The following is a 25,055-nucleotide window of genomic DNA, read 5'->3' as shown; positions in this document are numbered from 1 at the left end:
TAAAAAATACAAATCCTATTTTATTTTCCTTCCCACCTTTTAAAAAATATTCGGCCCCTTTGAATGCTGAAATGTCTTTTTATTGTATAAATATTTTTGCTTGCTGATGAGTACAGGGACTTATTTCCATCTTGAAAAATAAATACTTAATTTTGAAATACAATTAAAGAATCCTCATCAGTATATGCATATATATATGTTATTTTTGGCATAGTTAGAAAGAATTCATGTAAATTCTCTGTCAGTCTGTTACTGCAATTCTAGAAATGCACTGGATGTGCTACCAGCTCACACAGAATATTATCTCCCTAAACTGCACCAGCTTATGAGATACTTAAAAATGTTTTCAGAACTCATCTCTGCCTGAGGCCAAACAGTGTGTAAAGAAGAGCTGTCAAGAATTGTTTGTATTAAATGTGAACAGCATGGAGAAAGAATGGATCAGAAAATCAGAATATGCAAGAGTTTTGTTTCACCTCCAGTTTCATTTGTGAAACTCAAATCCAATCCTAATGGACCTTTTTAGCTGTGGCACCTTCCAATTCATAAAATGAATCATATCCCTAATATCTCACATCTCTGAAGCAGCACTGGAATAAGTAAAAGTGACAATAACAGCAAACCTGCACTAAAAATGCAGACAAACATTGTTTTAAGAATGGGACCCAAATAATGAGTTTAGTGTTAAAAAATAAAATTACTTTGTTCACATGCTACTTACAGCCTTCATAAATATCTGTTGGTATGTGGACTGCTGCATGTTGGTAAGATGTTTGCCGTCGGAAAACAGGATCATCTTCAAATACTGGTCTGATTCTCTGGCTGCCAGATTCAGTTTCGTTCTTTTCAGGCTTTTTAGAGAAAAAAATGTAAAGGGCAAAATATTAAAGTGTGCTAAAAACAATTCCACTCACATTTTCTCTTTTTATGTAGAAAAAGCCAAAACAAACATAGCTTTTCTTTCATTGATGACATTTTGCATTTGTGTATAAACACAATTAATTTTTTCAGGTCAAGGAATATTTGTGTATAGTTTGCTTTCAATTTTGATTTACCCAATGCAATTCAATGAAATGAAGACCTACAAATGAAAAGAGCCTAATGCCTTACACATTTAAATTTCATAAATAAATGGAATTTTTTAACCCATAAAACAAGGTAAAATAATTACCTTTTATTACGTGTAATAATTTGCACCAAATGTTAAATATAACTTCTTTTTTTTTTATTTTTACTGCAGATTATTTTGCAAATCACAAATCTAAAAATGATACCACCCATATACATTGCATAAACAGATTTTTCAGAAACTGTGGTGTATATCCCGACTCGGCAAGGAAATTTAACCTTCTTAGAATTTCTGATTAAATTGGGCTCTGCTCATTGATTTATTTTAAGCATGTTTCAGTGAAATCCCATGTACTGGCTACAGCTGCTCAAGGGGAAAGGTCCCCAAACACTCAGGTTGCTCACCACCACCTGTCTGCCTTGGATTCCCCTCCTCTCTCACCTGTCTGCACCCTGATGCACATTTCTTGATTCCTTCCCTTTCACTCAATTAATTTGTACTCGTTCTTAAATATTTTGAAAAGCAGAGAATTTTTCTAATTTAACTTCCAAACCTGCATGAAGTATGGAACCAAGGAGGTAGTGAAGGCCAAAGAGGAGGTGGGACTGTCTTCACCTGTCTCAGCTGCAGCTGGAAAAGGAGGCCCCATGCCATGGGTCCACTGCCACTTAAAGCAATAATACAGCAACTATGATACTGAATGATAACTCAGGCCAGCCATTGGAGGCAATTACAAGGATATTTTTCATACTATAGAGTCATCAGTTTTTGAAAATGTGCTATGCTTGATAAATAGTGCTGACAATGAAGCACCTGATGGTAACTCGGGCATGTGTGTACTGAGGCCATTCTGTTTATTATCTTCTATCGAAGTATAGACAGACGAATTTTAGCTTATCCACAATGTCATGTAATGAAACTGCCTATGTTTTCTCATCTGATTCATCTCAAGGTTACAGAGCAATGCCATTCTAAGTAAAGGTTCAAATGCTGCCTGATATAAACAGCAGTCCTGGGTGGATTTTAAAGAACTGTTTTCCTTTGGGAATACAAAGGGCAGAACTCATCTAACCAGTGACAGCCACCAATTTCGACAACCCAGCAGTCTTGTGCTCATCACTGCAGGCTGCCTTCATAGTGAATGAAGAGAAATGGGAATGTTTAGAGTGCAATTCATCTTATCCTAATTAGACACCTATTTTCCCATGACATGAATCACGCTTTAGAAGTGCCTCCTCCTTTTGATTGATTGTAGAAGTAGCACTAGTGCAAATCACCTAGATGTAGAAGTCAGCAATACAGCTGTCTAGAATTAGGTGAGATGAATCTCACAAGTCTACTACACTTCTGGAAGAAAAGAAAGTGGGTACCCTTCTGACTATTTTTATGCAGCATAGCTACTACATCTGATGCCAAGAAGTTTAATTTGTTGCTTAGAATTTAACCCCATTCTGAGAATGGGCAAGAATTTGGGAGGGGACATAACCAGCACAGCTGGCTCAAGATGATCCAAGAGATATTCCTTTCTAATGGTGTTCTCCTCAGTATTACAAGCTCAGAGAAATGAGGAGAGAAGGGACATTCATCATTAAGGTGGAGAATTTGTGAAGCAACTGCTGTGTGTCTTAAAATCCTGCTTCCCAGGAAGTGTTAGGACATTTCCTGCTTGTGGGAAGAATAAAACTTTTTTACTTACATTGCTTCAATGTTTGGACTTTTCTTTATTAAACTGTCTTTATCTCAATCCATGAGCCTTTTATGGTCTTATTTTCTCACCTCTCCACTGCTGGAGGGGGTGGTGATACAGGAGAATGTGATAGACAACTTTGTGGTCAACCAGCACCCAGACAAGGCTCACAAACATTATAACTTACTTTGAAGGGTGCAGACTAAAGCCAGGATCAGTTAGAGGATTATGCACTGCATGATTTGAAATGACACAGCATTATGACAGATTCAGGCAATGTAATTTGGTTCAATTTTTCAAAAGCTTTTGTTGTGTTGTTTGCTTGTTTGGCTTTGTTTGTTTGTTTGGTTTTGGTTTTGGGGTTTTTTTGCTTCTCTATTACCCCACACATTTTTTCATGTCCCAAAACTGGAATGCAAAACATTACGCAAATTTTGGAGTTCTTTTCACAAGTTATCTTTTAGCTTCCTGTTTCTCAAAGTAACGACTTTGTCTAATTATTCAAATGTAATCCCAACAATCAATCACTCATGTGGCAAAATCTCCCTTTCGTTGCAAAGTAATTTGATTTAAAAAAACATTCTAACACTCTTATTTCTAAAAATTAGTATGACCCCAACAACTCCAAACCCTCAAGTTTTTCACTTCAGAAAAGACTTGAGGATCATCAGGCCACATAACCGCACTAAAATACCAGAATGAGTGAATGTCAAAAGGTTTCTTTCAACTAAATTTCCACAAGAAATATTTGGAAGGGAATGGATATGATAAAAGAGAAAGAACGTGAACATAGAATGAAAGAATATCCCAAGTTGGAAGGGACTGGCTAGTCAAAGTTCATCAAAGTTCAACTTCTGGCCCTACAAAAAAATTCTAAAAATCAGATAATGTTCCTTGCAGTCTATCCTAGCAGATCTTCCACAGAAGTTTTTGTAATTCAATATATTTAGATTTTCGCTTGAAATTCCTCAAGCATCACAACATAAACTGACCAAGTTTCTTCTACTTGATATTTCAACTTTATTCCAATTAATAAATACAACCTTTCAGTCTTTCCATTCACTCATATGCTATGAAAGAAGCTTCATGTCTATTGCCAAACTCTGTTTAAACTTTGTTGAAATTGAAAACATTAAATTAATTTAGATCTGAACATCTTAAAATTTCAAAAAAATATCTGCTTCTCACATTTCTAATAGCACACAGACACACAGGTCTCCCTGAAAAAGACTGTGACTGAGTCTGTTGTTATTCCTACCGATATTCCATGATACCCAACCAAAAAACCTAAATCTAACTCTAAATCTAAAAACTCTTAATCTAAAAGCTCTTCTCAACTTCATTAGTGCAGGGCAGTGGATCTAAAACTACATAAAGTAATGTAGTTGCTTTCACACTGCTCTTGTTGACCCTCATGGGATTATTTGTGATACTGAAACAACACACCAATATGCCCAATACCCAAAGGCAACAAATGACAAAATCCTTTAAAATTTTCAAAGTTACCTTCACACAGAAACAATTTTTTTTTTTTTTCTGAAAATCTAATGGTATCTGAACTGGTTCTGGACACAACAGGTAAGTATCAGAACCATTAGTGGCAAATTAGTGCTGAACTCACTTGGGCCACTCCCTCCTGTCCAGCAAGACCAACAAAAGCTGTACCAGGCCTTAGACATCCAAATTTATAGAATAGTGGATTCTTCTACACAAAATAAATCTATTTGGTTTTAATTTGCAAATTTTGGAATTTCAAGTCGCTTAAATCTCAAAAAAAAAAAAAAAAGAAAAAAGAAAAACAAAAAAAGAAAAAAGAAAAAAGAAAAAAGAAAAAAAAAAGAAAAAAGAAAAAAAGAAAAAAGAAAAAAGAAAAAAGAAAAAAGAAAAAAGAAAAAAAGAAAAAGAAGAAAAAAAGAAAAAAAGAAAAAAAAGAATTATTAAAAAGGGAAATCTCAATGTCATTATTTATTTTAATCTGGAATTTCTATGAAAAGCCTGACAGATTGTGGTGTTGGTACAGCTTTATACCCAGTTAAACTTTGTTTTCAAAAAAGTAGCAAAACACATATTTTGACAGAAAGTGATCCAGAGTGTGAATATAATTAAAATCCAACTCCAACCTATTTCTCTCTCAAGTCAGGAGCTGAAATACAATCAATACTGGCACAGAAAAATCCCACAGGAGATAGTAGCAGAAGCTTAATTTTCTATCTATTCAAACCTAGCCTTCACTTATTGCATTACACTGTTACCTACCACTGACAGTCAGCAAAATAACTCACTCATTTTGCTGCAATGAATTTCCAGACCAATTTCTTCCTCCCTTGAGAGGTAGATAAAATTCATTTCTTTTTTCAGTTCACATTTGTGCTATTAGATGCTTTTTTTTTTTAATAAATTAGGCTTTTGTCATACGTCTACTGTTCACCACGAGGATAAAAGGAAATTGATATAGCATCTAACACTCAAGAAATGAGGGGTTTTTTGCAGCTATTCTTTGTGATTATTTCAAAATGAGTTTTGGCATCATCTCCAGTAAACTGGAGTGTACCTTCTGCATCTTATTTATAAGCCAAATGCACAGCAGAAATAATGCAACTTCTCTCTAGAGGGTTTTCTGAACATAAATTAATGTATTTACATAAGTTAACTGGAAGCTTTATGCCAAGAAGTATTACTGAAAGATGTGTCTAGAAAAGAAAATATCCATTAAAACAAAATTGATAAAGATAATTTCAAGAAATTTTGACATAATCTAGCTGCCCATTTCACTGCAGCCAAACTTATCCTGATTCCTTTCCACAGCATTTAGTTACTTTCCATCATCACAACTTGTAAGAAGATGAGTAGATTTTCTATCTCTACTAATAAATTTTCATTTAGTTGAAAAATATTTGTTTCTGTGGAAATGAGAATGTTTTTTCTATTAGTATAAAATTCATTTCTGCTTTTTGCAGATGTTGGAAACTCACAACCAGAAAGATGATGCTACTTTTAAAAAAATCATTCATGAAACAAAAAAAACCCAAACCAAACCAAACCACCAATTGAAGCAACCTTCAATTGTTTTCTGAAAGCAGATTCTTTTCAGAAACAATGTAGAAGTTGCTCAAAGCATCATAACAGGCTTAGCATCATGATGAAAGAATAAAAGTAGGTTTCATTCAGTTCCTGAGGTGATATCCAGACAGAAACAATGACACCCGCCTGCTTTCATATTTATGGAAAACAGAAAGGAATTGTTTGCCAGTATCTTCCGTTGTCTTCATATCCAGGCACTGTGTTCTGCACAAAACATCACTGTCCCTACCAATGCCATTTTAGAGACTGAATGTAGAGATGGAATTCCTGTAGTTTTAGGGACATCAAAATTCTTCCTCTGTGATTCCTTCTTGTCTTACCTTGCAGAATTCTGAAAGTTTTATATTTTCATCTCTAGGTTTCAGCCTAGTTTTTATTTCTGAATATCTACAGAAATTTCTAAATGTAAATCCTTAATCAATTGAGGCTCACTTCTTTTATTTCCTTCCCAGATCTACTCTGTACAAACGAAACTGTAACATACAGAATAAGCACAGAATTTCTCCAATGCACAGTTCTGTACGCTTTTTTTATTTTTCTGTTTTAGTTAGTTTTGCCCTTTTCCTGGTTTTTTTCCTCCCTGAGGAAAATGATCCAATAGAGCTACATACACAGCCCCTCTGAAAATGCTTGTGGCTCCATTAAAAAGTTAGACCATAACAGAGATAGTAAAATGGGATATTGCTTGAAGCACACAGCTCAGCAAACGCCTGCAGCAAGCAGAGGCTGGGGACAGCTCTTCTAAGGATTAGGAGTTAATTTTTGAAGAGCAGCTAGAATGCATTTCTAATAGCCACAGCCTTTTACTGCATTTTAGATAATGTAATGAGTGGATTGCCTTTTGATAACGTTTTTTATTTCCTTTTCACTAGCTGTGATCTTCCAGCAGCAGGAAGACTGCTGAGTGCATTCAGGTGGTTGTGGGAGAACTGTGAATAGTTTATTTTGTTTTCACTCAGTGTCAGTAGAGGACTGTGGTCTTCACTTTGCAACATGATGATTTTAAGTGTCTACTCAATCTACTGTCATCTTTTAGGAACAAAACAATTAAAAGATTCAAAAATGAAACAAGAAAACAGTTGGCTCAGAACCAAAATATTTTTTCTGTTATACAACAGGGAAGGGTTAAGCATAAAAATATATACATAGGCATATCCACATATATAAACATAGGAAAATATATTTATTTTTTCAAATATAAGTAGAGTCTGGGTAGCTTCAGAAAGAGAACTAGAAGGGAATTTAGTAAGGAAATAGTTTATATTTGCATCTGTCAGTGTGTCATTCTCAAGGGCCATTATATTTAATAAAGATGAGTTCCTTTCAGTGCTTTTAATGTTTCCATATGCTTCTAATGCATCAATTAGTTACTGTAAGTCAATGATAAAACAAATGGAACACTGGATTGAGTACTGATATTTAAAAACAGATAAATTCCTTACAGAAGTCATTTTATTTCCAGTGTTCTTCCAATTGAGTAATTGTATATGTACCAAATACAGAGTCAAAATAATTTAAAAGTATTTGTTTGCCTCTTAAGCTATTTTTAAAATGCAGCTGTCCTTTGTCTATGATAATGTCTAAAGAGCTACCCACAGGCTTTTCCCTGTCTACTGTATATAAGACTATATGATATTTTATGGATGGTGCAAAACCATGTGGGGAGGTTATGCATTCATTTATCTGACCTTTATAGTTCACAGCTTCTGATGTACATATACACAAAACTATTATATATCTCAAACATAATAGTGTGTTCTTTTAATATGTACTTCAACCTATTCACACAATTCAATGCATCATGACTTTGTTTTCATGAATAAATCAATCCTTGATGTAATTAATTGATGAAATGTATAGACCTAGAAATTTGGGGACAGACTTTTTAGCAGGGTCTCTTGAGAGCAGACAAAGGGTGATGGTTTACAACTAAAAAAAGGGTAGATTCAGACTAAATATAAGGAATAAGTATTGAGAGATGAAGGTGGTAAAACACTGAGACACAGAAAAGTGGTAGATGCCTCCATCTCTGGAAACATTAAAGGTCAGGTTGGTTTGGGCTCTGAGCAACCTGATCTCGTTGAAGATGTCCCTGCTTATTGCATGGGCTTAGAGTAGATGTACTTTACCATTACCTTCCAATCAAAACTATTCTATGATCCTGTTAAAATATTGTAGCACTTCAATGAATTATATTGTAGAGAAACAGATGAAAATGTCTGGGTTTTCCCAATTTCTTCAGGTGGAAAGAGTTTCAAAATAGAAATCCAAGGTTCTGGAAGTCCTCTTCTGTTTAAAAGAGTTGACATTACATTTATGAGGGTGCATTAAACACCATAATTCAGGAAATTACATATTTCTATAATTTTTCTAATTTCTGACAGAAAGGAACATTCTTAAGGTATCATTTTTAGTAAGCTAAAAAAGCCCCTAATATTAAAAAACAGTAATAAAGGAATTCATTAAAATTTCTTTTTTCAGTTATTACAGATTATATGTGACCTTCACTAAAAATGTACACAGTCTGCTGCAGTAATATCAGTATCCAAAGATTCATTTCTATCCTGTCCTATTTTCTCTTGAGCTACAATGACAGGTAAAATGAAACACGTATTTAAATATTTAAGCACATAAGAAATCTTAGAGTTATTTATCTTTCTAAAGATAAATGTGGCTTCCCCACCCCAAGGTCAGCAAAAATCTCTCCAATCCCCACAGTGTTTCAGGGATGATGGAGAGCTGCTTCATCATGACATCACTACCCCTGGATCCATCTCATCTGTTCCCATGGACACAGATTTGTCTGATTAGCCTCAGTGGTCCCTAATTCCATCCCTTCCATCCATGAAAGTTCAGGCAAATATCTCCTGGGTTATATATCCTGCTCATGAGGTTGGGTATCATGACATGTAATCCCACCTGAACATCCCACTCTGGTCCTCTTCTACAGGGGGTGATGGTCGGGGAAACCTCAGACAAAACTTAGGTGTTCATTAACAGTGATCTTCCTGCCTGCCCTTTAATTATCAGGTGTGGCACAGAACTGCCTACAGCACTGACTGTAACAGTGGCTTGACTAGATAAGATAATATCATTAGACAGCAGTGGGAATACAGGATCATATTAAAAGAAACATAAATCTCCCTTTAACTGATTGAAATGCTACTAGGAGTTCAGAAAAACCCAGTTAATTATTAAACAAACAAAAAAAAAAATCATTTAAATTTTTTGGCCTCCTTCAGTGACTGATCTTTCACATCCCATGAGAGTACTCAAACATATGTAATAAAATAGAATAAAAATATCCATTGTTGACAAAAGTCCGTGAAATACTTAGTCATCTAAATTTCAAGACAAAAATGCACTCTAGAGAGTTTATGTTTTTCATACATCACCCAATTAAATTTCAAAATAGGAACTGGTCTTCTCTTATTGGAATAAATTACCCTGTCTACCTTTCACTATCCCCACATCTGATTAAAGATCATATCCCTGGAGAACAGGAACTGTTAAATCATCTTAATGCTTCATTGGGAATTAGTTATAATACCAACTGAATGTGAACATTTAATTAATCTGATTTTTTTCCTCTGATACAGTTGTCTTTGCCATGCTTTGCTAAGCCATCAACTGATCCTGTTTCACAGTTCATTCTTATATTCAATCAGACTGGCAAAGTCAAAATTTTGTACAACCTGCAGCATATTAGTTTGTTATTGCTCGTTCTTCTTAATTTGTACCATCGTCTGTGTCAATAACAACATAAATAACAGCAGAAACCTGCTTTGAGAAGAAGGCTGGACTACATGAGCTCCAGAAGGCCTCCTAAACTATTTCCCCCCCCCAATGGGACTTAAAACACTATATAAACATCACACAGTAATTCATGACCACATAAATTTAATGCAGCTTTTCACTAATTAAATGACAGCTGCATCTAGGTAGACAAAGGCTGTAGGTAACACTAAACCATGCACTGGCCAATGGATCACAGGCTTTTCCTGCAGCCTAAACATCGTACCATGATTTAAGTGAAATGCCAGAACACTGTGTAAGACTATTTATATGACTTTTAAAAATGCTTGCATGGTGAAATCCTAACAGTTAAATAATGTAGAAGAATATCATTCACAGGAACTAAGGGAAAGTTTGAGAAAGATAATATACCCAAGTTAAGAAACATGTCAGAAGAAAGCAAACAAACAAACAAACAAACAAAAAAGAAAAAAAAAAAAAAAAGAAAATACAACCAAAAGAAGACACAGGTCAATCTGTACATTTTGAAAGAGCTATTAAAAGGTCAGCAAATTAAAATAATTTAAGGTCAGCTGAAGTTTGAGTTAAAAAGTTTGTAGATCTGGACAATGTGATTTCCCACTGGATTGAAATTTATTTTCAATACACGCCATAAAGAGAGCTTCAAGAATACTTCTGACACACTGTTTTACACACCAACACTAAAAACCCAGGAAGATTTCAACTTTGTAGATTATATGATACGAGATACGATATGATATATGATATGATATGATATGATATGATATGATATGATATGATATATGTCTTCTTCAATCTGTTTTTTTTCCCACTTATTCTCCAAAACACAAAAGGGACAGAACATGTTGAGAACGGGTATGTGGACAGGCCAGGGAACGTGATCTGCCCCTTTGCAGATTGCAACAGCTGGCTCAGAAATGCTCCTATTTGCAGTCAGGGACAGGGCAAGAACAGGACCTGTGTTTCATCACCTACACTACACTACACACCACATCCCCACAGAAAACTCCCTTTAAATATTAAAATACTGTAAGTGGTCCTGTCCAGGATTCTTGATCTGACTTGAAATTTTTAAAGCCTACCTCCACCTTCCATCAGTCATATGAAAACATCAGATTGAGTAATTTGTTTTGTTTTGTACAACTTAAGTCTCAGTGTGACCCACACAATTCAAAGCAACACATCAGAGCACTCATACAACATTGGGATCTGTAAAAAGGCAACAAACTCCTTGCTAAAAATCACTGCCTCAAATGTCATAAATGTCCTATGACAAGTTCAGCTTTTGATGCTGCTTTTATTTACCAATAAACAATTACACTGCAGTCACAGCGATTGTTATCACTCATGCATTTGATATTAGTAGGAAATATCCTGAAGCAAGAAATCTTCCATTAAACTGATGAATCACCAGCTTTAGGGCTGAATTCAGATCTTTGATGTGGCATAAACTCAGCCTCCATGGGGAGACTTCAAGCACTGCTCTTTGGTGCAAATTTGCCTTCAAGGTAGGATTCTCTGCATTAAGAACAGCCTCATCTTTTTTAGGACACTGGCAACTTCAGTTATCATTCTCGCCATTATTATTTCATAACTCTGTTTCACAGGTAGGAGATAGCTTTGGGGCAGTCATTTATTTCATTATCATGTATTTTTCATTTCAAGCTTGGACATATATTCATTTGGGAGAAGGGAAGACTTGCACAGATTTGAATAAAGGAATATAAACCTGACACCTACTTTTTAAATCATGATACTACGAAAAAAAAAAAAGAAAAAAAAGGAAAAAAAGGAAAAAAAAAGAAAAAGAAAAAGAAAAAGAAAAAGAAAAAGAAAAAGAAAAAGAAAAAGAAAAAGAAAAAGAAAAAGAAAAAGAAAAGAAAAAGAAAAAGAAAAAGGAAATGAAAAAGAAAAAGAAAAAGAAAAAGAAAAAGAAAAAGAAAAAGGAAATGAAAAAGAAAAAGAAAAAGAAAAAGAAAAAGAAAAAGAAAAAAAAAAGGAAAAAAAAAAGAAAAAGAAAAAGAAAAAGAAAAAGAAAAAGAAAAAGAAAAAGAAAAAGAAAAAGAAAAAGAAAAGAAAAAGAAAAAGAAAAAGGAAATGAAAAAGAAAAAGAAAAAGAAAAAGAAAAAGAAAAAGAAAAAGAAAAAGAAAAAGAAAAAGAAAAAGAAAAAGAAAAAGAAAAAGAAAAAGAAAAAGAAAAAGAAAAAGGAAAAAGATAAAAGAGTCCCTGCTTCCTGTGGCAATAGATCACTATAATTGCAATAGGAAGCTCAAAGGAATTTTTTTTTTTCCCCTGTGGGCTGTACTCAAGCTTACCTGTAAGACCTTGAAATGGCAAGACCTAAATGTTTCCCAGTGATACTTGGCAAAAGGAACACATTCCCTTTTAAACAATGCAAAAAAATCTTGGTACTAAAGCAGGCAAAGTCAATCAGGCCCTCACTATCAGTTCCAATGATTTCCAAAGAAGCCATCCAAATCACTGTTACATAACACAGGTTTCCTGATCTGAGAGAGAAATGAGTTCAGCAAGAACACTCAAATTTTCCTAAAAAATCTAGAGGTCAAAATATCATGAAATTACTAAAATTAGAAAGCTCTCTTGTATACAAAATATGATGAACAAAAGATGAAAAAATAAAACCATAAAAATAAAGTTTTCTTGCTTACTCACTCCTTCCCCCATATGAAAGATAAAACATTGTGTGTTGTCTTGTAACAGAATTCACTTCTATAACAGAATCTTCACTACAGAGAGAAGTGTATATTTTGGTCATAAATACTGTTTTTGTTATACACCACAATGCACAAGAAACAATGCTCTGCAGTACAACTACATGGATACATTAAAAAAAAAAAAAAAGGATCTACCTTTCCATGGCAGTTTATTTTAAAACATGTTAATTCAAATTAAACTATTTTATTATATGTTACAAAGTATGTTCTACTCTATCTAGAATACAATAAGTTATAAGAGAAATATCTATGAATATGTTGCATATTTGAGCACAGGAAAGAGGAGGCTTGGAACACTCTCAAGAACCAAAAAGGACAACAACTAGTAAGTTCTTTCGGAAATGGAATGAGTAAGGAAGTCTATGTGAATATATCAAATTTTCTGTCCTCATTTCATTATTACAGACTTTAAGTATTAATTCCAAACAATACATTCCAGTACCAAAAAATATAGGTTCATTTTCAAGATATATATTTAATAAAAATGAAAAAATAGTTGAAAAAGTGACAATTACTACAGATTAAAATTTTTTGTTTTAATGAAAATTCTCTAAGGTTATCAAAATGTTCCTTACACAGTAGGGCCCATCAACAGTCCTACTCTGACAGTCTTTCCTAATGAAAGATAAAATTTATACTGGCAGAAATTTATCTCCCTCCCGTGGTCTAGGTCAGTCTAGGTCAGTGTACCCTTTCAAAATTTCTCCTCTGTCTATATCAAAAAAAAAAAAAAAAAAAGGGCTAGATTAAGGCATTTTTCTGTGCAGCTAATATCCAATATGATGAGGAACCAGAACAAACAAAAACTCAATAGAATCCATGCCATATTGCAAAGAATTAGAGTACCTGGCAAAGATGCAGCCCCAGTTCTCAAAAAATTCAAATTCAAAATATCTCCACCAACCACCACACAATTATTATTTCAACCTATTTACAAATTCAGCCGCTAACCCACTTTAGTATCATCATTCTCCAAGAACGCACAAAATTTTGTCCAGAACAAGCGGTAAATTATGTTTTCCATTGAAATTTTCACATGCTTAATTCTACCACATACCATCAAGAGACATGACAAACATAAAACATGAGAACTAGGTATGTAAATATGTATAAATATTACTTAATCTGACATGCAATATCTTGGCCTGGTTAAAACCCTTGGTAGGTTCAGACAGCTGCAACTTACACACATGAAAAATAGCAATCATAAAGATAAGCTCTAAATAGGTATGCTGTATATACAACACCTACTTGTTGGCACTTTATTGCAGGGGTGTGCAAATCAGAGTTATTATGGAGTTATCTAACTTGATTTTCCAATCTCTGTCACATAGACTTTGCCCATTTACTCATCATAAATGTGAAAAACAGAAATTCTTTATGACTCACTAAAAAAAATCTTCAGTATCGAAGCAGTAAAGGACAAAGAGATGATTAAAAGAAATACAACACATCCTAGCTGTGACTCTAACGTCAAACCACATTGGTTGTCATCCAATGAAAGCAGAGGCAATAAGAGACCGAAGGGAGCTAAGGAAGTTAGCAGGTTACTCTTGCTAGGTTGCCCTATTGCAAAAGGAAACTAGATCCTCTACAGCTTAGCACTTAAGCTCATCATAAATGATTTGACACAAACTTCCTCTTGGAAACACCTACACTTCGCTGTCTATGAAATATTGAAAAGTTTGTAGCTTAGCTCAGAAAAAACCTCTTGTTTTGAAGTCCACCATTAGCTAAATCCAGATGGTAAAATACTGATTTATTTGCATGCTGGCATCCAGACACAGTGAAAGCATGGAGACAGAAGTACTCTTACATATGCAGATAAAAGGGAGCTTTCTTAAGGTTCAGTCTTATCAGAATCAGGTTTAAAAGCCTTGAAAAGCCAGAGGAAATCTCTATCTGTTGGATGACATGCAAAAGCAGTCCCTGTCCCAGCTCTCTGTGTAGTGTCAGGGCCAGTCATTACGATCAGTCTCACTCAACTGGCAGTTGCTGGACTTGCAGAAATCTGGCAAGAAATCTGGAAATCACCCTTTCAGTCTCTGGAAGTCTTTTTATACCTGTCACCTCTGAGACTGGATCACTGGAGTCCCCCATCTGGCCCATCTCAGCTCCTGATCATCTTCCAAACTGACCATACCCAGAGCCGTCTCCCCCTCAAGAGCTCTGCCTGACTCAACATGCAGCTCCTGAAACACTGATGTACAGGGGACACTTTTGTTTTCTGATGTCCAGCTATAAAATACATAAAATATACTTATATAAATTAAATTCCTTGTCATTTTCAATATATGTTATAAGGGGAAAAGCCAGGAAACTCCTGAATTCTTGTGGCTGGAGGGAGACAAACAAACCAGCATTTCTCTGATCAAATCTACAGTAGGTTCAGATTTCTTTACAAGTAAACCTGGGATATTTCATTAACAGACTTCTTTTTACTAAATTAATCATAGCTGTACATACAAGCAGATTTTGCAACCTTGATACCATAAAGTAGTACAAAAGACAAGACTTGTGCAAGGCTATAAGCAGAGACTCTAAACTTCCAAAGCATTGTAAATGCCTTTAAATCTCCAAGTCTCCTCTTGGGAAGAAACAGATCCACAAGGAGCATGATGCCTCTTAGATAACCATTCCGGTCTTCTCTTCATTTATAAAAAAACCCAAACAAACAAACAAACAAAAAAACAGATGCAGGGTAGAAAATATTTTGTTTTCCAATATGTTTGTTAAACACACCATGATTTTTCTAAAGAATTTGCATTCAAAACTAATAATCCTTTCATATTTTTACAACAGTTTTCAATTTGATGTAGATATTACTTTATCACTTTTTTCAGCACTTATAAAACCCCAACTTGATAGCTGCATTTATGCTGCAGTTTAAACTCAGAAAGAGCCAATGTGTCACAAATTATTCCAAAATAACAAGGCATGAATTAGGAAAAAATCCTAAACCATATGGCACAGTTTGGCTTATCAGTTTTAAAAGGCTTCTTCCTTCTTTATTATAAATTAATAAAAAATTTATTTGTTTTATAATCAACCATAGGCATGTGCCAGATTTTTGCCTCTTGTTTCCACACATTCACTCCCAGTCACATTCCGAATTCACGCTTTGTGCAGTTACTTATTGCCCAAAGGGACCCACAATTTTACAGCCTCCCCATTAGTGTAGTAAAAGAAAATAAAAAGTGCTACTATCACTTAGTACGTGATCAATAATTGCACAAGGAGCACAGCTCTGTTAGCCATGACTATAAGCTAGTATGAGACTGCATGAAGGCAATGTCTAATAAATCACTTCTGCTAACAAGGGACACAATTCTTGCCAGGAGATGCAACTGGCTGCTACCAATTAAAGTCTAAGGATTACAGGGAAACTGGAGATTTCCAATGATGTGTGGCTGGTTTCATGTTAGAGACATTTCTTTATTTGTATTACCTTCTTCTTTCTATCAAATAATTGAAAATCATTTCCTTAGGCTGTTGTAGCTTCTGTTTTATAAAAAAATTATAAAACCATGACAAGAAATTATACTAAAAAAATTGGAAAAGGAGCAAAATGCAAAGAGGAGATGAAAGAAACATTTGGAAAGGAATTCAGGATAAATGAAAATTAAACAATTGAACAATTCCGTGCATAGTTGAGTTGTGGATTATTTGAATACAAGGAAACAAGAAAAAATAGATTTAGGAAGAATCTATAAACTAGATGTGGTATCACTGGAAATAAAACGGAGACCAACATAAAGAAGAGGAAGATTGGAGCAGTGAAGATAAATTACTCTAAATAAGGTGGGGGTACAAAGTACAAGATGAGAAAACAGGCAAAGCAATATGAAAACTAATGGAAAAGAGCACCTTAATGTGGGACTACTCAGTTGTCCAATAAAAGTACTGCAGCATTTGTCCAAGTACAACAATCTGTTGACACCTGCAAATTAAAGTGCACAAACAGGCTGCAATATATCAAACTGAAAGGGTTCCTGGGAAAAGGACAGTGAATGAAAACCTAAGAGACTTATACTAAATCACAAGTTTGGCCATTATCTCCCTATGAGATATAAAAAATAGAAATATAATACCCCCTACCTTGTTGTGCGGAAAAAACTCATTAATTATCATCAAGTGCTCACACATTACATGGAAAGCTGGGCGGAGGGGGAAATAAGCAAGCAGAATATAATTGCTGTTGTAAGGTAAAGAGTGCAAAAGGTCTATTACTGATTGATGGACTATGGGGTTGCAAATTGATTGTTTTATCTGAGAGACTGAGAAATCTAAAGGCCAGAGAATGATTGGCCTTCATGTCCTTCTTTATTTTTTTTTTAAGTACAAGCAAGCCCAGTCATTAGACTTGAAAAGGTCCATCAAGACAGCAGATGAAAAATGAGAGAAGGATCTCCTGAATGTGGTATGGAAATGGGAAGAAGGAAAGAAAACTGTACTGCAGCATATAAACATACACCAGAAACACACACAGAATTTAAGAGGATTGCTCTTCTGAAAAGGCTTTAATATTCAAAGGATGAGTGGAGACAAATAAAAACTGGCAGGCAAGACCTGTGAGATTAATTTCTTCTGATTCTTCAGCATCCAAAAGTTAAGATCTAAAAGGATCTGTTACAGGCACATGGTCAACACAGAGAAACACACACCTAGAACTGATTCAGTTCAGATAATCCTAGACATCTGTCTCAAAACAAACTGAATAGCTCTCTAGAGATACCCACAGTGATTAGTTTAGATGTCTAATTTTAATAAATTATTTTCTGCTACTAATTATTCTTGATTGTACTCAAAGATAAATATAATATCATTTCCTGTGAATAAATGAAGGCTCACAGCATGGAAGAGAAAAAACAAAAGTGTGGACTTGTTAGAGACAGAAAGGAATGGATTGCAAACACAGTTTTACTAACCAGTGCTTCAGAGATGATTCTATAAAAGTTTCTCAATATTTAAAGAGAAAAAGCTTTCTCAAGCATTTTTTTCAGTCAGGAAGAGGGAAGAATCTGTGGTATTTGCATACATAGTTGACATCTAGATGAAAGTCTTCTCAAAAACAAAAATTCACTATCAGATCACTGACCGTTGTATCCTCATCACTTCTTGACAACAAACATTATAAACTTCATTCTAATAAGTGCTCAAAAAGACTTTAAAAGAAATAAAACTGAAACAGAAATACACCAGGATATCTGGTCTAACAAACTTTGTTTTAGTGTGTGCATGCATACTTTTTTCTTGAAGGGAAAAGAATATCTTAAAGAAAATCATAATGACAAAGACTAAACTCTGAAATAGTATTTACTTTCCCTCCTTGCCTAACAGATTTGGATTTTGGTTATAGAAGTAGTAATCTCAAGACCTTTTCCAGTACTACTTAATCATAACAGACACATCAGAGTTTTTACTTCACACCACAATCTGCCATCGCTATCTGGTATATTTAAATTAAAAATCCAATATTTAAGCTCTGTAATTCTGTTTCCAGAGAAGATTAGCACCTGCCATCCAGTGAATTTAATGAGAACAGAATAACATATTTCAAATGTAGGTAAATTTTAATGAATTCGGCTTAAATCATGCAAACTTAAAAAATCAGGATAGTATTTTGTGGTATCTGAAATGAAATACTCATAACTCTATACAACCATATAAAATAGTCCTGCTTGACATGATCTATGTACCTTCTTTAATTGCCTTACAGCAAAAACATCTATTACAATAGTGATGTCATCAATCTCTAAAGTATACTTGATTAAAAAGTGCAAATGAAGCATGCTGGCATCTCTGATTAATACATTTACAACATTTTTTCTGTGGTCTTATAAATTAAATCTATAATGAAGACAAGCAGTTGTATTATCTTCAGTGAAGGTGAAGATTACTTATATTGTCTCCAGAAAACATTAAGATTTTTAACAGCTAATGGCAGATAGGAGACTTCAAACCTTTTTCAGTAAGAGTTTTAGTAAACCAGGAATTGAAGTATCCTACATTTAGTCTAAATCTTGTGATTGGATTTTCAATTTTCCCAAATCTTATTACAGTCACATAAATGATCACAAAGTGAATGAAAATAATTATTCAGTACCATTTCACATCTTCTTTCTCCTCATGTAAAATATTTATTACAAAGAATACAGAATAACATCATATGATCTTGGAAAATAAGGCCAGAAAATGGTTTCTTCAGAGTGAACTGAATTATTTACATTTATCATTTTGATTTTCCAATTCTATAATTATGATTTTATTACATTTCAAAGAGTGAATTATACTGCTGTCAGGATCTTCATTCTCCCAGCTTATTTTCTGCCTGACCAGTAATTCAAACCGTTGAAAGGAGACAGACTTTGAGAATTAAAACATAAAGTATTGTCTCACTCTTGAGGAAACTTTTAACGACATTTTTGAGTTTCTTGCTTTTTTCTTCTGCCAAGCCTTTAAATGATAGTCTTGGAGTTTCATTAATATTTTCATTCTCCTAATTTTATGAGATTACAGGCAATGAAATTAAATGAAACATATTACTTACATCATTCTGATCATCTTTTGCATTGTAATAGATTATATCATTATTCTGTAAGAGAAAGAAAAGTAATTCTGTTAGTTAGAAAGTAGAGAATAAATCTAAGTAGCAATAATCTCTATTATTGCAAGATACATTTTGAAATAAACCACCAGTTCTTTATGTATTCTCTTCGAGACACGACAGACTCTGATCTTTGCTTGCTTTCTGTTGCATGCACAATTTCCCATGCTCGTGCTTAATTTCAATCATTTAATGAATGAATCCCTCCTCTTCCATGGGAGGCTGCATAAGTCACTCAAAACACAGCTAGAAAAGTACAAATAATATTGGACAAACTCCAGAGCTCATAAAAGGCTTCCAGAAGGTATTTCTGTCACAGACACGTGACTTTGACTGTGCAATAAGGGGATTTATGCACCATGACATCCAGCAGGCAGTAGATACAGCGAGGCATGGGCTTTGCCAAGTGGCATAAGTATTTGCTGCACACGTTTATTGTTCACCTCCCACTGCGAAAATAGAATCTGTGAAAATACATCACAGGAGAGCCTGGCGGTTGGAGTGTGCAGCAGATCCTGGACTCTGTGGAAACACTGTACCGTGTAATTCAAATAAAGCATGGAAGGAGAAGATTGCTCGTTACCATTCCAAAATCAGCCTGAAATTCCATTCAGTGTCAACTTCTGTAGCTTTTTGAAAATTAGGGTATGTCCTATGGAATACAGGGCGGGTTTTTTTCCTGTTTAAATATTACTTAAACATTTAAAAGCCTGGAAGATGTAGGTTCACTAGAGTAGCTTTCCTCCAAATAAATTGCTGAAATATGCCCAAAGCTTTTTGCATAAAATCAATTATATGTGCATTTCTGTATCAAATAGAGACATGTATGAACATAGTCTTTTAAATTACATTTACTGATTTTGAATAACTAAGGAAAAGGAGAAGTTATATTTCTTCATATCTAGCAGTGTGCTTAAAATAGGTGATTGCTGCTGACCTCCAAAAATTGTCTCAATTTATTTTTTCAGTTTGGTTTACGGCAATACCTTTTCTGTACCTAAATAAAAAAGTTGAACACAACAAAGTGTTTTCTCTTATAAACACCAACAGGAAAGAATGTTTTCAGCAATCATTTTTCAAGTGGATAAGCCAACGACAATTTTTACTTTCACTAAAAAAGTATGACATATTACAAGGTAATACACTTAATCTTTACAAATGATCATTTTACTCACTCCATAAAAAATGACATCATTTGTTCTCCTTTGTGACCTTTCAGAGAGTCAAATATGAAATATATTACAGATGAGCTAAATGCCATTTTGAGGTAAATGCTATTAATAGGAATTCATCCTTTTCCCTCAAAATTAACTTTCCCACCTTTCCATCAAGACACTCTTTTATCCATAGGTCAGTTTGGTTGTGTATTGTATCTGGATAACAAAGCCAGACCTCAAGGCATTACAGACACAGGAGGACATTCTTTTCATTATTAAAGACTGAAGCTAATTCCTTATTCACTTGATTGTTGTAAAGAAAAGACCATATAATGCTTGTAGAAGCCTTTGAGTAAGTCAGAAGAAACAAAGGTTCTATTTTCTTTGGTTCCTCTTCACTTTGTAAACAGCTATGTATGAAATAACTCTTCTGAAAATAATGTGATAGGTTCAAAAGAGCCCCTCTGATTCTTTAGTAAGCAACATTTGAAACTGCAAATGATGTGGCTCTGAGTGGTACTAGCCAGAAATGTTACATAAGTATTTTCATCACAGGCGAGCTGTTTAGTTAAAAAAAAAAAAAAAAAAAAAAAAAAAAAAAAAAAAAAAAAAAAAAAAAATTAAATGTTGTTCACCACAGCTCTTGATATCGGGTTGTATTAAAGCAGTTCCTTTGCAATTTCATCCCTAGAAGGTTTTGTTACAGGAAAAATGAGAGCAGGAAAAGCAATGCAGACATAATTAACTGAATATATTGTTTTTGTTTGCTGCTTTTGTTTTTAAGAGGAACATTTTCATAAAATACAATTTCTATTAGGCCCTCTGTTGTATTGACTCTCATCTAGATATGAGTTTATTTCCTGAACTCCTCTCCACTGCTCATTTATTCTGCTATCAAGTCAATATTGTATAGGATTTTTAACATTGTCATCAACAAACACAACTCTGCTTATCTACTTAAACAAAATTATTCTATTTTCACAATTATATTTTCCTTGTCTCCTTTATCTTTGTTTATTTGTTTAAATATTCAATATTCAAAGCTGACATAGCTTTACTATCTATCTCTACTGGAGAGTATTTTTTAAATCACCTTTTAGAATAACATTTCAGGAACATGATATATTTACAAGTTAATGAAAATAAACACTCTCTGCCCTGACTTAGACATTTTTTGTTAGGTTATTCATATCTTGTAGTCCATTACCCTGCCTGGAGATATTACCTATATAATGCATAAACTGACAATGACAGTGGACATATCTCACTACTCTTAATATAGAAAATATGAGATACCCAGTGATTCAACACACTGAATGCTGTGTGGTTCACAAATTAGATTCATGGATCAGTCAGATCTTTAGAGGAGAATTTTTCATCATTTAACCAGTTTTAGTTGGCAAGAACAAATTGCTTTGTTGCTGGCTCTCAAGTGAGTAGTTTAGTTATTTATTAACTCCTTGATACAAAGAATTTGAAACTTCCCACTGCTGTACACTTTTGCCACCAAGTAATACTGCAAACTTGCAGTATTTGTTGCAAAGTTTGCAGCAAACCAAAGTTACAGTGTAAATATCCTAGATATTTATTTTTGTTCTTTATCCAGTAATGCTGTGCGAAAGAGGGGGTAAAGACTCTATTATTTCTGTTCACCAATGAAGGGATTTGGTAAGGTAGTCCTGAAGCTGAACCTCTAAAAGAATGACTTTGGGAGACAATACGCATAAAGCAAAAACTGTAGTGTAGTATCAGTATATGATTTTATGGTTTTCACAATCTTTAATTCCTCTTTCAAAGCAAAAAGTTTTAGTATCTGAGAAAGACATCAGGCAAGCCATATAAAAATGACATTAAGGCCCAAGTACTAAATGTTTTATTTTTGACTCTTACTATTTTCTTTTCTTTCCTAATTTAAAGTTTTCTTCCAAGCTTTCATTGATACTGTTATCTGCTGAAGAGAGATTATTCCACTGTCTTTACATTGCTTTTTATTTCAACAGTTCTCTGTTTTTCAGCTCGGGGTATAAAACAATTCCAATGGGAAACATTACATATTGGGTACTATTAATAAATTCTTACATTTCACCACACAAAATCTTTAGTTGATGGTCTCTATAATCTCTTTGTCCAGAGAAGAAAAACTTGGGAAAATATCACCTGTAGAATACCTGCAGATGAAATTTGAGCTCACACCAACACTAACTTACACTCTTATTTTACTTCTCTACAGAGCAAGTTTACAGACACAATCTATTGATCCAACATGTAAATGCCTAAACTCAATTCAGGATTACATGAATGGAGTTGTAGTTGGCTTTTCATCTCAGGAAACAACTCTTTGTTCAATCAAGTTCTTCCAAGAACAACAAGAAGGGATTACATCGCAACAAGACATATGGACGCTACAGAAAATTATGTATAGCAAAAACTGTAATAGTATTTTTATGTCATTTTGCTGGTAAGAAATCTACATCCTCCTTTACAAAGTGCCAAAATGAAACACCAGAAACACCTCCCTTCTAAACCTTAAGCTAGAATTCCAAGAACTTTTCAAGCAGTGTGTGCTCCACCAATTAGTCTAAAGATTCTTTTTTGAAGTCTTTCTCAACAGACATCCAATGCAGTCTGTTCAGAAATGCTGCTTTCACTGAATCTGTGGTAAAAGTTACATAAAACCTCAGATCTCAGTGGGCTTCCTAGAGACCCTGCAGGACCCAGATCCTGTGATCCAGCCTAAAATGGTGTTAGGCCTATAGGGGAGATTGGCCTGAAATGAATTCTAGAACTTTATGAGACTCTGTAATGAATCACAAGAAAATAAATAAATAAATTTAAAAAAAAAAAGGTAAGGAGGAGAAAAAGGTTTTCTGCATCTTTTCAAATTGTAAGAAATTAATATAATGCATTAATTTTGAAAGATATCACAATTATCCTTTTTTTACCTAAAACTCCATTTCCACAACAATTGTAGGTAAAATGTTAAAGTAAAAAAATTACATTTTTTTTACTAGACACTAGAAAATAACATCTAGTAAACTCTCTCAGAAAAGAAAATAAAAGAGCATTAGTTAAAGGTCTCCAAAACTCAAAGGTTTTCTTCAGTAAACTCGTGGAAGCAAACTTAAAATTATTGCAGCAGATTATATTGCAAATATATATTACTGCATAATTACAAGTGCATGCTTTAAAATCTGAAATTACAGCCAAATATGTTTATTTGGATTTTGTTTTGAACCAGGATACTTCCCATGACTTCTAAATATTTTACCCAAGAAGTGCTAAAGCACCCAAAGTGAGTCAATGTAAAAAAGCTACTCTATATTGCAGATACATGTAGTGAGGATTATTTTAGTTTGCGGGTATGAGGTACAGAAAGAAATCAAAATCAGGGAGAAACCAAACCATACAGCAAATATAAGTCTGATCTTGACTCTTCAGTTTAAAAATAAGCTCTTAGAGTTACAGATAGAAATCTGGAGAATATTTTGAAATCATATTAATCCCACACACTTGGAAAATACATTCACATTAGTGAAAATACTGGGAGTCCTTTTGCTTAGCATAGAGCAATAAAAATATTAATAATACTGATCCATTTCACTCTTTATGCAGGCCAAAGGAAATTAGTGTGAATCCCTACAAATGCTGAAAAAACCTTTCATTAAGTGTTGGAAAACCATGAATTTTAATTAAAAAAATATTCCTTGTATCCTCTTGGATAAAGAAGTACATTAAACAAAGTTCAGTCTAATACCTTTGGGGTAATTAGGGTTTAAACCCATCCTAAAAAATTCTATGACAAATAATCCAGGCAGTTTTAGTTTAATCCTTTATACAGTCTGACATGCAGTTTAAGGCACAATTAGACTCCTCAGAAAACAAAGCTAAACATGGCCTACCACACATTAAAAATGACATCTATTTTTAAAGAGGATAACATTAGGGAATAAAAGCCAACAAACGGGGGAAAAAAAATAAAGAATGTCAACTACTGCTATCTCTTTTGTTACAGCTTTTTGATTTTACCTAAGTGAAATTACACATATAAAATAAGGAGCTCAGCAGCTAATAACTTCTTTTTTCCCTTCAATATCCATGTGCAAAAATACTGATTTATCACTTGTCCTTAAACTGAACAAAATTTCAAGCAATAAAGTAAATCAGTTGCAATTATAATTACAGTGTACGCGTGCAATTACAGTGCCTAAACATGGGCTGTAGGAAATTGGGTAGAACGTGCATTCAAAAAAAGAAAACTCGACATAGAACCAAGATATTTAAAAAATCAAACTATTTAAATGAAAATATAAAACAGTGAAATGATATTCAATCAAGAAATATATCCCTATATTACCCGTAATCTGAACAAACGAGTCACTTGGGTTAGACATTTTTCCCCAAAACATAATTTGATTAAATAATTGCTTTGTCAGAATATTAAATTTCATACACTAATTAAAACCTTTCAGGTTTGCACTATAATTTATGATAAGCCTTTTTCATCAGATTTGTGTAAAGGGCTTTTCTCAAGATTCCACTGAGACTAATAACTGAAATGAAAAGATGAAGGTGAAGATTACAGGAAATAACGTAGAGAAGCATTAAAGGTGCTGATACTCTTTGTTATAGAATTTTCTTTCTTTTAAATGGTGAGAAAGATCAACTTTTTCATCATTCATTTACAAGTATTTTCCTTCACTGAAATTATCAATCTGGAAACCTTTACAATTTACTGGCAGTTTTCATGAGGGTATCACTTGACCATTCTCAGATGCATCAGATTGATAAATAAAATGAGTAATTTATCAATCATCTCCATGCTTAACAGCAGGACTAAAACATATAAGCCTCATTTAAAAAGATGTGAGGTGAGTGTAATACACACAGAATCCAGATACAAGTACAATATAGGAAAGATATGCTTTCAAGCCCTTGACATTG

General features: G+C 33.9%; 1 protein-coding gene across 5 annotated transcripts in view; it reads right to left on the bottom strand.

Annotated features, from left to right (window-relative positions):
- Window positions 1–25,055, bottom strand: part of CACNA2D1 (calcium voltage-gated channel auxiliary subunit alpha2delta 1) — a 373,282-nt gene that overhangs the window by 153,989 nt on the left and 194,238 nt on the right. For all 5 annotated transcript variants that reach the window (XM_066182787.1, XM_066182788.1, XM_066182784.1 and 2 more), the window contains exons 5-6: window positions 18,901–18,945; window positions 722–851 (exon numbers count right to left, since the gene is read on the bottom strand). In XM_066182787.1, the coding sequence (XP_066038884.1) occupies window positions 722–851; window positions 18,901–18,945 (175 nt within the window). The remainder of the gene's footprint in view (window positions 1–721; window positions 852–18,900; window positions 18,946–25,055) is intronic.

This window comes from Chamaea fasciata, unplaced genomic scaffold (genome assembly GCF_029207755.1).
Source record: "Chamaea fasciata isolate MVZ Bird 193981 ecotype frontalis unplaced genomic scaffold, bChaFas1.0.hap1 SCAF_5, whole genome shotgun sequence".
NCBI classification, from domain to species: domain Eukaryota; kingdom Metazoa; phylum Chordata; class Aves; order Passeriformes; family Sylviidae; genus Chamaea; species Chamaea fasciata.
The sequence above is the reverse complement of the archived record's forward strand: the minus strand, read 5'-3'. Positions and strand labels throughout refer to the sequence as shown.